The sequence below is a fragment of the Dreissena polymorpha genome, chromosome 3 (genome assembly GCF_020536995.1).
Source record: "Dreissena polymorpha isolate Duluth1 chromosome 3, UMN_Dpol_1.0, whole genome shotgun sequence".
Taxonomy (NCBI): Eukaryota; Metazoa; Mollusca; class Bivalvia; order Myida; family Dreissenidae; genus Dreissena; species Dreissena polymorpha.
In genome coordinates this window covers 93,523,615-93,539,333 of record NC_068357.1, presented here as the reverse complement: position 1 = coordinate 93,539,333, position 15,719 = coordinate 93,523,615, and the positions used below count along the sequence as shown (strand labels likewise).

Here is a 15,719-nt window from a genome sequence, read left to right as displayed (position 1 = left end):
TTCGGAGAAAATGAACTTAATTGGAAACACATATTTACCATGCCATATAAAGCAACTATTGAAAGCACTCTGAGAAATTTTCAATATAAATACATCCATAGAATTATAGCTACAAATAAATATCTCTTTAAATGCAAATTATCTAACTCAAATCTGTGTGACTTCTGCAGTGAAAACATCGAAACTATAGAACACCTTTTTTGGGAGTGCAAACACATCCAGCCTATTTGGAATCAATTAAGATCTTTCCTTGAACAACAGCAACTAAACGTTAAACTATCTTTTTTAAATGTAAGTTTCGGAATCTACTCATTGAAATCAAAAGACTGTAATAATATTGTGAATTTTATTCTTATAATGATGAAATTGTTTATCTTTAACATGAAATACAAAAAACAAGTACCAAATTTTAATTGTTTTATCCACAGTCTTAAACTTAAAGTCCAGATTGAGAAAGAAATAGCCCTCAGTAATGACACATTACAAAATTTTGAACAAAAATGGAATCGGATTAAATTCTCATGATGTTTGTCCACTTATATACATTTCACTCTAATGTTAGTTTATCTTTCTAAAATATTTTTGTATATATTTGTTTTTCAATCTTATAAGATCATTGTGAATATACAACAAAACACACAAGTCCAGTATGCTTTCTTCCGGATTTATACAACTCATCATTTTTTATAACTATTCTTCTGTTATTCTTTTCTTTTCTCTTTAAAAAAATACATATTAGCATATCTTGTATAATATGTCTGAACTTTATTGCTTTGTACAATCACTATGTTGTATATATACATGTATACATTGTATGTATTATATTGAATAATAAAAAAAAATATTCACGCCTTACAGGGTCAATATGTCATCGGTATGATTGTTTCTTGGCATCGCATAACTGTTGATGTACAAATAATGATATTAATATTAATTTTTAAGCACTCTTGACACCATACGCTGCATCTTAGCGGGGATCACGGTAATTCTAAAATGTAGAATTACCTAGATTTCCTAGATCCCGTTTCTTACTCATACTTTAATGGATTCGATGCAGCAATTTACTTCTTGTTCAAACATCGGAATCATTCAACTGTTATTACTTTGTACATAAGCATGATAAATTATGATCGTTTATCGGAGTAACGGTGATTTCGATATCCGAGCGAGCGCATTTTAAACAGGTTGAATTACCAAAATCCCTGTTCTGACACGTTGTTGCTTGGATCGGGTATTGCACACGGTACACGTGTGTATTAGCACCCTAGTGTAGTCCCGGCGAGGTGCTCGTTATCAACTGCATCAATACACCGGTAAGCAACAAGTGAACTGTGAGAATACAATACCTCAGGAAATGACAGAATTGGGTGTTTATTAATTCGCTTCAGGGTTAGCTTTCGTCACTTTTTACGAAAACGTCAGTTGAAATCGCAAAATAGCGAGGCTGATATTACTTGAAAAAAAGAACTATCATATTATATGTTATTGGACATATTGTATGTCAAATGTGCCTTATTTGTATTACAATTAAGACAATGCTTATTTGCCAGAAAGCGTTTATTTCAAATTCACAACAAGCAATAATCATACTTAATACCAAAATACAAAACAACAAAAATGACAATACAGTGAAATATTTTAAGTCCAAATAAAAAGCCTCTGATGTGCCTTAAGAGTTTAGTATTGCCAACTTCATTCAAGTGCACCGTATCGGTGTGGTAATCTGCTGGAAATCGAATCTTTTTCAGTTCTATTACACACGCGTTTTTGTTGAGACAGTCATTGATTTTGTTTCGCTGTGCATTGAAACATTTCTTAGTCATTGCACGGTCCTTCGGAAAATAACCCCGCTGACAAATTTTGCAAAAATGCACGCAGATGTCGTTTCCACCCAGAACCACCACGACAACGTGCGGCTGGAATCTCTTCAGTTCCTGTAGCAACTCGACGTCAGGACGTGCTGCCGTCATACCCCCCTTAGCGAAAAATCGCAATTCTCCAGGCATCTGAAATAAATGCAAATTCCATTGCAAATATGGAAGATACATGTATGACATTATGAAAGGAGCATATGAATAATATCGGATAATTTTCAGGGTTTCAGTAGGTTTATTTGTGGTTATTTTGATGAGAAGTAATACATGAAGTTTTAAGGTCATGTAAACACCTTTAATTCACATATAAACGCGATTAATGTGATCCAATGTTACTAAATACTATAATTAAATTGCAAAGATGCATTCAGTTAATGCATGACTTCATTACCTTTAAATCATAATTACAATGACGTCCAAGTCGTTTAACATAACTGTCACCAAATATAGCTATTCTTCGAGAGGACGCCATGATGTACTATGCAAGGTAGTGAACGTGATTTTGGTTGTATAACAAGTGCAAGTGCGACAGGTGTTTATATACAAATAGCAGATAACTGAGCATATTTAATTTCAACATAACTGCAGACAATTTCACACGAGCCGCACTTTTTCAAACAATAATGAAAGGAACCGTTCTTGACACAACTTCTCATCATTAACAACTTTTGAACAAAAGGCCGGTACATAACACATGGCTTGAGATAATTAAATGAAAGTGCGAAAATCTATTCCCAAACTGATTTGTACGGAGTGCATAGTTTTTGTGTAATTAGTAATAGGTTATATCCTATGGCATTAGAAGATTGTACTGTATGATATTCAAATTGGGTGCCTTCGTAAAAACACTGTTTAGACCACTTCGAGTTTTCCACTGTTTTCTTTATACACTGTTTATTTTTGTATCAATGAACGTTAATTAGTAGTTACATCCAAGAAAAGTTCAAAATTGATTGCATAAAACAGTGTACAATGTCTCTGGCATTTCATTAACATACCATTGATCAATTGGTAGAACAAAATACATTCATTTAACATGAGGAGCGATAACAGATTATTATAAGTACCAAAACGCACGGTTTATTACAATGTAGTTCAGTCCTTCACTGCTGAGCGCACATAAAACTATGTTTGCCTCATATGTATCGCAACGTTTTCTTGATACCCTTTCTATGAACGACCATCAGTTCACAAATTCATTATGTTAATGAGCCCTCTTAATTCAAGTATTCAAAATGTGTTGCAAAGTTTATAAACATGCATTAGATCTAAGACCATACTTGATTTAAATATTACATACGTGTTCATCTCTTTGCCTAAATATGTTTCATGCGGTTTCATCTGCTGTATGAAAAAGATGGACTGTGATATCATACACATATGCCTATCGTATTGACGCGGATAATTGCATTATTGAATATCTGTCTTTTCGCGATTATGCAATGTACTATTTCTTGAATAAAAGGTTTGTTTTGACGCTGTAATTAAAGAAGTGAGCACTCAAACAAGAATTTGCCGATGTTGTTGTTGTGCTATATTTGTGTGGTGAAAGGTCTAGGTCATCCTTCAAGGTCAGAGGTCAAGTATATGTGGCCAAAATCGGTCATTTTATGAATACTTTGGCAATATTGAAGATACCAACTTGATATTTGGCATGCATGTGTATCTCATGGAGCCGCACATTTTGAGTGGTGAAAGGTAAAGGTCATTCTTCAAGGTCAAAGGTCCAAAAAAAAAATTCAAAGAGGCGCAGAAGGGGACATAGTGTTTCTGACAAACACATTTTTCTTGTTTCACTTAGATTTTCTATGTTAAAGTTTGCGTACCACCTCAAATATTTTCTTTGTCCCTTGACATATTGTTTTTATATTTTGCTTACTTCTTTACCAACATGACCCTAACCTATAAACAAGAGCAGACAACTGTATCAAGCATTTTGTAGGAATTATGGCCCTTTTTTGTCTTTGTAACTTTGAATATTATGTTAAATTTTGTGTTTAGATCTACTTTACTTCTTAAGTATTAAGGCTATTGCTTTCAAACATTAAATGCTTTCTTACTATCATGATGTTACTGTACCTGGCAAGTTGAATTTGACCTTGACCTTTAAATGACCTTGACTCTCAAGGTCAAATTAATAAATTTTGCTTAAATTGCCATAACTTCTTTATTTAAGATCAGATTTGATTCATACTTTGACAAAACAACACTTACCTGACATACCACAATGGACTCCACCCAAACTATCCCCCACGGCCCACCCCAGAATCTCCCCCCCCCCACAATTTTTATTTAATTTTTTTCAAATCATCTACTAAATGACCACACACCCACATTATACCCCCCTCTCCATGATGGCTTCGTTATACTGTCAAGCACTCGAATAGTCGAGTGTGCTGTTCTCTTGACAGCTCTTGTTAAATCTCAAAACCAGATCTATAAGTTGAACCTTAGTAAATATTATATGGAAAACACTTATCCTCGATTTCAAAGAATAGGAATGGAAAGCAAGAAAACACAAACCAGAATCATTTCCCAATATGGCGCGATTTTTTCAGAACTACAAGAGCTGCCATCGGACTATGAAGACGAAGTTGAGGACAGACCACCTTCCATCGGTACTGGTGGTTGTGGCAGTGATAGCAGTGAGGGCGGCAGCAGCGTTAGTAGCGTCAGTAAGGATGACTCTGACACCCCAGGTGATGGTGACATCGCTGATGGTGGCACCAGCGCAGCAGGGACTAACATGAGTGACATCATTAGAGGGCTTGTGGCCAAAGGTGTGTATTGCTGTTTGCTGCTACTATTCTCCAGAAATCTGTGCTTGAGCCGAGTTTTCAGATTGCATAGGCTAATCTAGAACGATACATTAAGCTCATGCATTAAGCCATGATTTCACATAGCATGCTACTTTTCTCCAGATATCAGTATTTGAGACGTGTTCTCAGATTGCACAGGCTAATCTGGAGCAATACATTAAGCACATGCATTAAGCCATGATTTCACATAGCGTGCTACTTTTCTCCAGATATCAGTATTTGAGATGTGTTCTCAGATTGCACAGGCTAATATGGAGCAATACATTAAGCACATGCATTAAGCCATTATTTCACATAGCGTGCTACTTTTCTCCAGATATCAGTATTTGAGACGTGTTCTCAGATTGCACAGGCTAATCTGGAGCAATACATTAAGCACATGCATTAAGCCATGTTTTCACATAGCGTGCTACTTTTCTCCAGATATCAGTATTTGAGACGTGTTCTCAGATTGCACAGGCTAATCTGGAGCAATACATTAAGCACATGCATTAAGCCATGTTTTCACATAGCGTGCTACTTTTCTCCAGATATCAGTATTTGAGACGTGTTCTCAGATTGCACAGGCTAATCTGGAGCAAAACATTAAGCACATGCATTAAGCCATGATTTCACATAGCGTGCTACTTTTCTCCAGATATCAGTATTTGAGACGTGTTCTCAGATTGCACAGGCTAATCTGGAGCAATACATTAAGCACATGCATTAAGCCATGTTTTCACATAGCGTGCTACTTTTCTCCAGATATCAGTATTTGAGACGTGTTCTCAGATTGCACAGGCTAATCTGGAGCAATACATTAAGCACATGCATTAAGCCATGATTTCACATAGCGTGCTACTTTTCTCCAGATATCAGTATTTGAGACGTGTTCTCAGATTGCACAGGCTAATATGGAGCAATACATTAAGCTCATGCATTAAGCCATGTTTTCACATAGCGTGCTTCTTTTCTCCAGATATCAGTATTTGAGATGTGTTCTCAGATTGCACAGGCTAATCTGGAGCAATACATTAAGCACATGCATTAAGCCATTATTTCACATAGCGTGCTACTTTTCTCCAGATATCAGTATTTGAGACGTGTTCTCAGATTGCACAGGCTAATCTGGAGCAATACATTAAGCACATGCATTAAGCCATGATTTCACATAGCGTGCTACTTTTCTCCAGATATCAGTATTTGAGACGTGTTCTCAGATTGCACAGGCTAATATGGAGCAATACATTAAGCACATGCATTAAGCCATGATTTCACATAGCGTGCTACTTTTCTCCAGATATCAGTATTTGAGACGTGTTCTCAGATTGCACAGGCTAATATGGAGCAATACATTAAGCACATGCATTAAGCCATTATTTCACATAGCGTGCTACTTTTCTCCAGATATCAGTATTTGAGACGTGTTCTCAGATTGCACAGGCTAATCTGGAGCAAAACATTAAGCACATGCATTAAGCCATGATTTCACATAGCGTGCTACTTTTCTCCAGATATCAGTATTTGAGACGTGTTCTCAGATTGCACAGGCTAATCTGGAGCAAAACATTAAGCACATGCATTAAGCCATGATTTCACATAGCGTGCTACTTTTCTCCAGATATCAGTATTTGAGACGTGTTCTCAGATTGCACAGGCTAATCTGGAGCAATACATTAAGCACATGCATTAAGCCATGTTTTCACATAGCGTGCTACTTTTCTCCAGATATCAGTATTTGAGACGTGTTCTCAGATTGCACAGCCTAATCTGGAGCAATACATTAAGCACATGCATTAAGCCATGATTTCACATAGCGTGCTTCTTTTCTCCAGATATCAGTATTTGAGATGTGTTCTCAGATTGCACAGGCTAATATGGAGCAGTACATTAAGCACATGCATTAAGCCATGTTTTCACATAGCGTGCTACTTTTCTCCAGATATCAGTATTTGAGACGTGTTCTCAGATTGCACAGCCTAATCTGGAGCAATACATTAAGCACATGCATTAAGCCATGTTTTCACATAGCGTGCTTCTTTTCTCCAGATATCAGTATTTGAGATGTGTTCTCAGATTGCACAGGCTAATCTGGAGCAATACATTAAGCACATGCATTAAGCCATGATTTCACATAGCGTGCTACTTTTCTCCAGATATCAGTATTTGAGACGTGTTCTCAGATTGCACAGCCTAATCTGGAGCAATACATTAAGCACATGCATTAAGCCATGTTTTCACATAGCGTGCTTCTTTTCTCCAGATATCAGTATTTGAGATGTGTTCTCAGATTGCACAGGCTAATCTGGAGCAAAACATTAAGCACATGCATTAAGCCATGTTTTCACATAGCGTGCTACTTTTCTCCAGATATCAGTATTTGAGATGTGTTCTCAGATTGCACAGGCTAATCTGGAGCAATACATTAAGGTAGCAGTACACGGTAGGAAGCAGAAATATGCGAATTGGCCCCGGTCAAAAAGTGAAATATTGGGAAAGGGTAGGTTTCCATGTCAAATTTGAGGGTAATAGGTCTTATTGTATCCCCAAATTGCATTAAATCCTGAGAATATGACCATTTTCAAATGCGAAACTGTGGGGTCATGACCTCTTGTTGTTGTTGTGTTCTTTGTTACTCAGGAAGGAAAACTGCGGTAGGCATATTGTATTTTGGGTTCTTTTTAAGCTGGAATCGCTAGTAGGATCACGCTGTGAAGTATTGCGCGAAAACCACCTGGTTACGTGGTATTTATTCATGGTTTGATGGGTTGTGCTATGTTTTGCGTGTAAAAATATCATTCCAAAAGCAGGCTATCATTTCCATTTCATTCGTCCCCAGCCACTTTCGTACATGGTAAAACGTTTATTTTGAAGGCACTGTTTGCGGCCTTGCAATTCTTTCACTTTTGTCAATAGTATCACCTGTACAGGTTCCATATGCTCTTTTTTTATCTTAAATGTAAGTTTCAGACTACTTGTGTGCAGTGAATGTGTTTTTATGATTGCAGGTTCATTGTTTTCTGAATTGAGCGTGGTGGAGATCAAGAAGGCGTCCGCGGCTCCGAGAGAGTGTGTGTCTACCGTGGTCTGCTACCTTAAGTGGTAAATGACAAATTTTTGTTTACACAGCCTGCCTGTGAAATGTATTTTTTTAAGCTTTTGCACTAACGTGCAGTGTGAAAATGGGCTTTTGTGAGCTTAGTTTTCATAATTTGGATGTAAATAGCTGATCTGAAAAAGGGAGGTAATTCAAATATTAAAAAATGGCTATTTTCAGCTGGAATCCGAAAAAAGCTCTTACAGTGATTTCGCTGTCCGACATCCAGTTTGTTATTATTTTATCACGTTACTCTTACTGAAACATGTTATTTGAGTATTTCTCATGTTCTTATTGTCTTATGTATACTTGAAAAGTTGTATTAATGTAAGAAAAGGAGCCAAATAGACAAAAATCAAGGAAATTAGCACCCCGAAGGCTGAAAAATCAACTATTTTTTTCAAAAATTAGGTCCAGACATGTTGGGAAAGGTATCGGCGGTGCAAGTAAGATGTATATAAGCATGAGCAGAGTGTTTAAATGGTTTCCAAAAGGTTCCAGGAGACATTTAAAGTGTGTCTCTCTTGGAACTCTGAAAGCATGAATTATCAGTGAAATAGGAGTAAAGTGTCACTTTGGGTTAAGTGTTTGGTGTGAAGAAAGACAGTTTTTTTTGCAAAACAGTTGAGTGAAAACAGTCTGTTTTTGTTAGGAATTGTCTAAAATACTAGAAATTGATGCTTAAACAGTTATGAAAAAAAGTACTTGGTGTCCTTAATTGGTAAATGACAAAACAAATGTACACAGTCGGCCTTTGAAATGTATTTTTTTAAAGATTTTTCACCACCGTCCAGTCAAAAAATGGGCTTGGATGAGCTTAGTTTTCATAATTTGAATGTAAATAACTGATCTAAATAAGGGAGATGATTTAAATATTGAAAAACGGCTATTTATGTTCCCCAGACTATACTGGGGGACATATTGCGTTTGCCTTGTCTGTTGGTTGGTTCGTTGGTTTGTTGGTTAGCGTCAAACTTTTACATTAATCATAACTTATGCAATATTAAAGATAGCAACTTGATATTTGGCATGCATGTGTATCTCATGGAGCTGCACATTTCGAGTGTTTAAAGGTCAAGGTCAAAGTCATCCTTCAAGGTCAAAGTTCAAGGTCAAAGGTCAAATTTTGCAATATTGAAGATAGCAACTTGATATTTGGCATGCATGTGTACCTCATGGAGCTGCACATTTTGAGTGGTGAAAGGTCAAGGTCATCCATCAAGGTCAAAGGTCAAGTACAAAGGTCATATATATGTGGTGGGTGTACATAGTGTTTCACAAGCACATCTGGTTTCAGCTGGAATCAGAAAAAAGCTCGTAACAGTGATATGGCTGTCTGACATCGAGCTTGTTATTATTTTATCAGGTTATTCTTACTGTTTCATGTTATTTGAGTGTTTCTCATGTTCTTAGTGTCTTATGTATGCTAAAACAGTTGTATTAATGTAGGAGAAGGAGCAAAATAGACAAAAGTCAAGGAAATTGGCACTTCGCGGGCTGAAAAATCAACTATTTTTCTCAAAAATTAGGTCCAGACATGTTGGAAAAGGTATCTGCTGTGCAAGTAAGATGTATAAAAGCATGAGTAGAGTGTTTATAAAAAGGAAACATGTTTGAAAGGTGTCTAAAAGGTTCCAGGAGAGATTTAAAGAGTGTCTCACTCAGAATTCTGAATGCATGAATTCTCCGTGAAATAGGAGTAAAGTGTGCACTTTGGTTTAAGTGTTTGATATGAAGAAAGACAGTCTATTTTGCAGTACAGTTGAGTTAAAACAGTGTGTTTTTGTCAGGAATAGTCTACAATACTTGAAAAAGCTGCTTTTGCAGTAATGAAAAAGAATAATTGGTGTCCTTAAGGTAGCAGTACACGGTAGGAAGCAGAAATATGCGAATTGGCCCCGGTCAAAAAGTGAAATATTGGGAAAGGGTAGGTTTCCATGTCAAATTTGAGGGTAATAGGTCTTATTGTATCCCCAAATTGCATTAAATCCTGAGAATATGACCATTTTCAAATGCGAAACTGTGGGGTCATGACCTCTTGTTGTTGTTGTGTTCTTTGTTACTCAGGAAGGAAAACTGCGGTAGGCATATTGTATTTTGGGTTCTTTTTAAGCTGGAATCGCTAGTAGGATCACGCTGTGAAGTATTGCGCGAAAACCACCTGGTTACGTGGTATTTATTCATGGTTTGATGGGTTGTGCTATGTTTTGCGTGTAAAAATATCATTCCAAAAGCAGGCTATCATTTCCATTTCATTCGTCCCCAGCCACTTTCGTACATGGTAAAACGTTTATTTTGAAGGCACTGTTTGCGGCCTTGCAATTCTTTCACTTTTGTCAATAGTATCACCTGTACAGGTTCCATATGCTCTTTTTTTATCTTAAATGTAAGTTTCAGACTACTTGTGTGCAGTGAATGTGTTTTTATGATTGCAGGTTCATTGTTTTCTGAATTGAGCGTGGTGGAGATCAAGAAGGCGTCCGCGGCTCCGAGAGAGTGTGTGTCTACCGTGGTCTGCTACCTAAGCACATGCATTAAGCCATGTTTTCACATAGTGTGCTACTTTTCTCCAGATATCAGTATTTGAGACGTGTTCTCAGATTGCACAGGCTAATATGGAGCAGTACATTAAGCACATATATTAAGCCCAGAGGCTGGCTGATATCAAATGTAATTCTATTTTCTCAAGAAAAATAATAGACAAAATAAACTAAATGATTTTCTCATGATAATTTTACATAAAAAATTACTAAAAATAATGTTTTGTCTTGTTGCTAGGTTACAAGGACCAGATTTCGGGGATTCAGCGTGGACTGACCAGGACGGCTGGGGACAGAGAGGAAGAAGGTAAACAAGATAAGGGCTTGTTTTCTTGATTTAGGGAAAGGGTCTTGCCTTCCATTTTGGGAATAAAAATATCGATAAAAATGAAAAAGGGGGGATCCCAAAGCAAGCTTGAAATTTACATCATTTTAAAGAAATTCCCTTTGAAAAGGGGCCTTTTTCTTGTGTGAAGGGGCCTACATTAGGTCCTTGCTTAAGAAGAATTTACAGTTATTACCCTTTGTCAATATGCTTCACAAAATCAGGCCTCGTGTTCAAAAACATTTTTGTAATAGAAAATTGATTTTAACTGACATTGATTTTCCTTTTTACCTATCAACTGCAATAGAAATCCATTTTCAATGACAAGCAAAATCGATTTTCAATTGCAAAAACTGTTTTGTGAACACGGGGCCAGGATTTGAATTCATTGTTAAGAGGATCAACAAAAATGCACGAAAATATCAGTCACGTGATAAACAGGCTGCATGAGTGTAAAGTGTCATCCCAGAAAATCTAGAAAGGCTTATCAGGGAAAACACTTTCTGTCAAACCTGGATTTGCACTAAGAGGAGACTTCCTTTAAACCAAAAATACAATTAAAGTGAAAAGTGATGACCCTAATGAGCCTGTGCAGACAGGACTGTGCAGGCTAATCCTGGACAACACTATATGCACATGCATTTATCCCCATTTTCCCAGAGCAAGGCTAAGATATATTAGTGACAGCATGGAGGATATAATAAAGCATGTTAGCGATGCTGAAATAATTTTGGCCCCCACCCACCCCAAACCCCCTTCGAAGAAGAGGGGGTATATTGTTTTTCTGGATGTCGGTCTGTCGGTAGTTAAGTTCGTTTCCGATCAATAACTCGTCAACGGATAAACCGATTGGCTTAATACTTCACATGTGCATTGGCCCTGGACAGTAGATGACCCTTATCGAAATTGGGTTCACTAGTTCAAAGGTCAAGGTCACTGTAACAATAAGTGGGCAAATCGCTTGCAATTAATAACTCTTAAATGAATTGACCGATTGGCTTGATACTTCACATGTGCATTGGAGTTGGACAGTAGATAATCCCTATTAAAATTGGGGTCACTAGGTCAAAGGTCAAGGCACTGTCTCAATAAGTGTGAAAATCGATTCCGATCAATAACTCGTCAACCTATTGACCGATAGGCTTGAAACACTGAATACACACTGCAATTTTTCCCAATTTTAAGGGACCTGGCCCTATTTTCAAAAATTGTGAAAAAAACACTGGTAATAAATAATGTGTGCGCTCTCTTCAGATGAGGATGTGGGAGTTCCCCTGGTACCCTTGACGGAGGAAAACGAGACAGTTATGGAGGACGAAGTGTTCTTGGACTTCTTGAAACGGCTAGGCATCGCCCCTCCAGCCAATGAACAGGTAAATATAGCCTGCTTCAGGTGGGGTGAAGCAGCATATCTTTGTTGTCCCAAAGCATGAAAAAACAACATAAAACTGGCATAAAAGCGTAAAGTGTCGTCCCTGATTAGCCTGTGTCGATTGCACAGGCTAATCTGGGTTGACACTTTACGCACAAACATTAAGCCCAGTTTTCTCCAAACGCAAGTCATATATATATCAATTAAATCAAGCTTCAGACTTGTTATTTCTTTACTCAACAATTATATTTCCAAACATCTGAAAGTCAAACCATCAATTGTTACTTTTATAACTAGATTTGGGAAAAAAAAAACTTTTTGCAATTGTGAATTATAACGGCTATAAAATCCGCCAAAAAAAAGCCCTTCTCTTAGTTGCCTCCAATATATCTTATTACTGTTAAATCATAATTGTTCGGGTGATATTAATTTTTGCTGATTTCCTGGGTTGAACTGATCTTATACAAACACGAAGGAACATGGCCAACTCAAATTCCAAATATTTTTTTTCAAAACCGCAAATCCATGAATTTTCCTGTCTACTAAAAATTCTAAAATTCTACTTCAATGCCCCCTATTGCGCTGCTTTGAAGTCATATATTTGACCTTCAAGAATGACATTGACCTTTCACCACTCAAAATGTACAGCTCCATGAGATACACATGCATGCCAAATATCAAGTTGCTTTCTTCAATATTGCAAAAGTTATGGCCAATGTTAAAGTTTTCGGACAGACGCACAGACTGACGGACAGTCGAACTGCTATATGCCGGGGGCATAAAAATCTCATGAATATAAAAGATTTTTAAGTATCACTAAAAATAAAGTTTTTTGAAAACCTCACAATTTCTTTCTCGTGAATATAAATGATTTTACGGCATCTGTCTTGCAGGAGGCATTCTGGCGCATTCCTGCAGGAATCTCACCTGCTGAACTCAGAAACATGGCTGACGGACTGGTTCTGGACGAAAATGGTGAACCAGTCAATGCTAGTAAAATAAAGATGAAAGCGCCTATAGCCCCAAAGAAAAAGGAGAGGAAAGAGAAAAGTAAGGAAAAGAGAGAGAAAAGGGAGGAAAGGAGGAAGGAAAGGGAGGAAATGAAGCGCCAGAAGGAAGAAAGGAAGAAGAAAGTGAATAAGAAGTTTGCAATGCTGAAGGAGTTTGTGAAAAACAAAAAGGAGACAAAGAAAAACAGCAGGTCAGTGTAAGGATTTGTTTTGTGAATGTTACTTCAACCACGGGACATGGTTGCAATTATTAACTGAGTGCTTGTTGACAATCGTTAGATAATAAGGTTTGTTTTTTCAGGAATTTTCATATTGCGAATTTTATTTCATAAGGGGCAATACGATCCCTGGTGTTGTCTGATAAGGTTTTAAAAGGAACATGGCTTTTTTGTTCCAATGTGGAACATTTGTGTACTTTTTTAGCATTGAATTTGAACATATAATTTGTGTCACCATAATCTTTTATTTTTTTTAATCATTTGAACAATATTTTAACAAAATCTGAAAGTTATACAATTACTTTGAATGTTTTGGGTTGGAGTTTGGAAAGAAGAAAAAATCGCCTTTTAAAAAAATAACCCAATAACAGAAAAAACATTTTGCAAAACAATTAAATAAATTGAAACTTTGTTACAACTCCAACCTCATTGTTGTATTCTGTCGTATACTCTAAGTATAACGCACACCTGATTGTGTAATGCCAAAATGGAGGAAAAAGCAGTTTTCTAATAAAGAAAATTGACATGGACTTTAAATCTGCGTTTTGCTTTTGTGCGGAAATGTTGATCAAGAGAAAAGCATTTTTATCACTCTGGCCTTTTCCTGGCTATTTTTGGAAAAAATGAAATTGCAGAATTGTGATTTTGTTCGCGCAAAAAGTCCACTGGTTGTGGGAAAAATGATTTTAATATAATTCTTTATTCTTATTCAAATTAGTACTTTCTTAAATAAGAGTAATTGACTGTCTTTGTATAATGTAACTTTTCAGGGCTATATTTCAGATATATTACAAGATTTAAAAATGAAACTCCAAGTGTGTTTAGAAATCAATAAGGACAATTTCAATGCATGAAAACAATTACCCTACACTTAATTATGTTGTTTTAGGATAATACTGTATATCAAGAGATTAGCAACCATTCATTAACAAACTTTTTTTGTGGGGATATAAATTTAACAAATTTACTTCTTATTTACATGCATGTCCTTGATTGGTGTATATTGTAAAGAGGCCGCACAAGATTGACTTTACAACTTTCAATACAAAAAAAAAACTTTACATGGATAAATAATTGTTAACGCGATCATTTAATGTCAGTATCAGTTAATAGTTTATATATAAATATTTGAAGTATGATTATTAAATTAAGAAATTTAGTTGCGTAAGATAATCTATCACTTATGACCAACTCAATAGCTTAAAAAGAATTTTGCAACACAGAAATGATCCATAGAGTATATCATTTAACATAGGTCTGTTGGAATGTTAAAGAAATGTTTAAAAGCTGAATAACAGATCTATTAACATATTTCTCTTGACTATAATTATGGCACAAAATTTACATTGCTTAATTGATCAATTGAATTATTAACGCACTTCAATAATTAAAATGGAAATGCTATACCTTAATATGTTTTTTGGTCCAATTATGACTTTTAAAAATTATTCAGTACCATTGCTTCAATAGCTGCTACAATGAAATAACCCTACCCAGTGAATACCTGTAAATCGTAATATATTAATTAGATATAATGGCTCCACAAATCTCTTTGTGTGAGTGTAGTGTCAGGCAATTTGAAAAGATCTACAATCCATTGAATTGCTTTCATATCATACCTGACAAGTCACTCAAAGCCTTTGACTAGTAAGTTGAAAATAGTTGAAATATGAGAACCATATCTGAAACTTTCAATGTAAAATCCACTTGTGATCAGCAATTAAAGGGACGTGTTCACATATTTGGGCATGTTTAGGCCCCTGAAGGAGTGCGTATATTAGTCACACTGTCCATCTATGCCTGCATTCTGTTGTGTGCATGTGTGAGTATTCTGTCTGAAATTAATATCATCACTGGAATGTTTGCATTCCTAGAAGGATTTTAATGTCAGTTCATATTTAATCTTCCCTGACTACCAGAACATGTGTCCCCGAAAACTTCCATGCTCTAGGTTCAAGTGTCTGATTTGTAAAATAAACATGCCTGGAAGAATTTTAATATTACTTAATATCTTTCCCAACTTGACCATGTATCACTCATTAACCCATTGCTCCTTGGTGAAAAGTTGCAGCTCAAGATCAAAGGTCATGAGTATACAGTTCTCCTTTAAAATATTATTTTTATGCCCCCCTTCGAAGAAGAGGGCGTATATTGTTTTGCACATGTCGGTCCGTATGTCCGTCCACCAGATGGTTTCCGGATGATAACTTAGAACACTTAGGCATAGGATCATGAAACTTCATAGGTACATTGATCATGACTCGCAGATTACCCTATTGATTTTGAGGTCAAAGGTCAAGGTCACGGTGACCCGAAATAGTAAAATGGTTTCCGGATGATAACTCAAAAACGCTTATGCCTAGGATCATGAAACTTCATAGGTACATTGATCATGACTCGCAGATGACCACTATTGATTTTGAGGTCACTAGGTCCAAGGTCAAGGTCACTGTGACCCGAAATAGTAAAATGGTTTCCAGATGAT

General features: G+C 36.4%; 1 protein-coding gene across 1 annotated transcript; it reads right to left on the bottom strand.

Moving 5' to 3' along the window:
• Positions 1 to 1,264: 1,264 nt before the first annotated feature.
• Positions 1,265 to 2,712, bottom strand: LOC127873143 (uncharacterized). Its single transcript, XM_052416786.1, has 3 exons — positions 2,266 to 2,712; positions 1,628 to 2,006; positions 1,265 to 1,329 (listed from the first exon to the last, which is right to left on the bottom strand). The coding sequence occupies exons 1-3, from the start codon at positions 2,344 to 2,346 to the stop codon at positions 1,265 to 1,267; spliced, it is 525 nt and encodes a 174-aa protein (XP_052272746.1). The 5' UTR covers positions 2,347 to 2,712.
• Between the last annotated feature and the right edge of the window lie 13,007 nt (positions 2,713 to 15,719).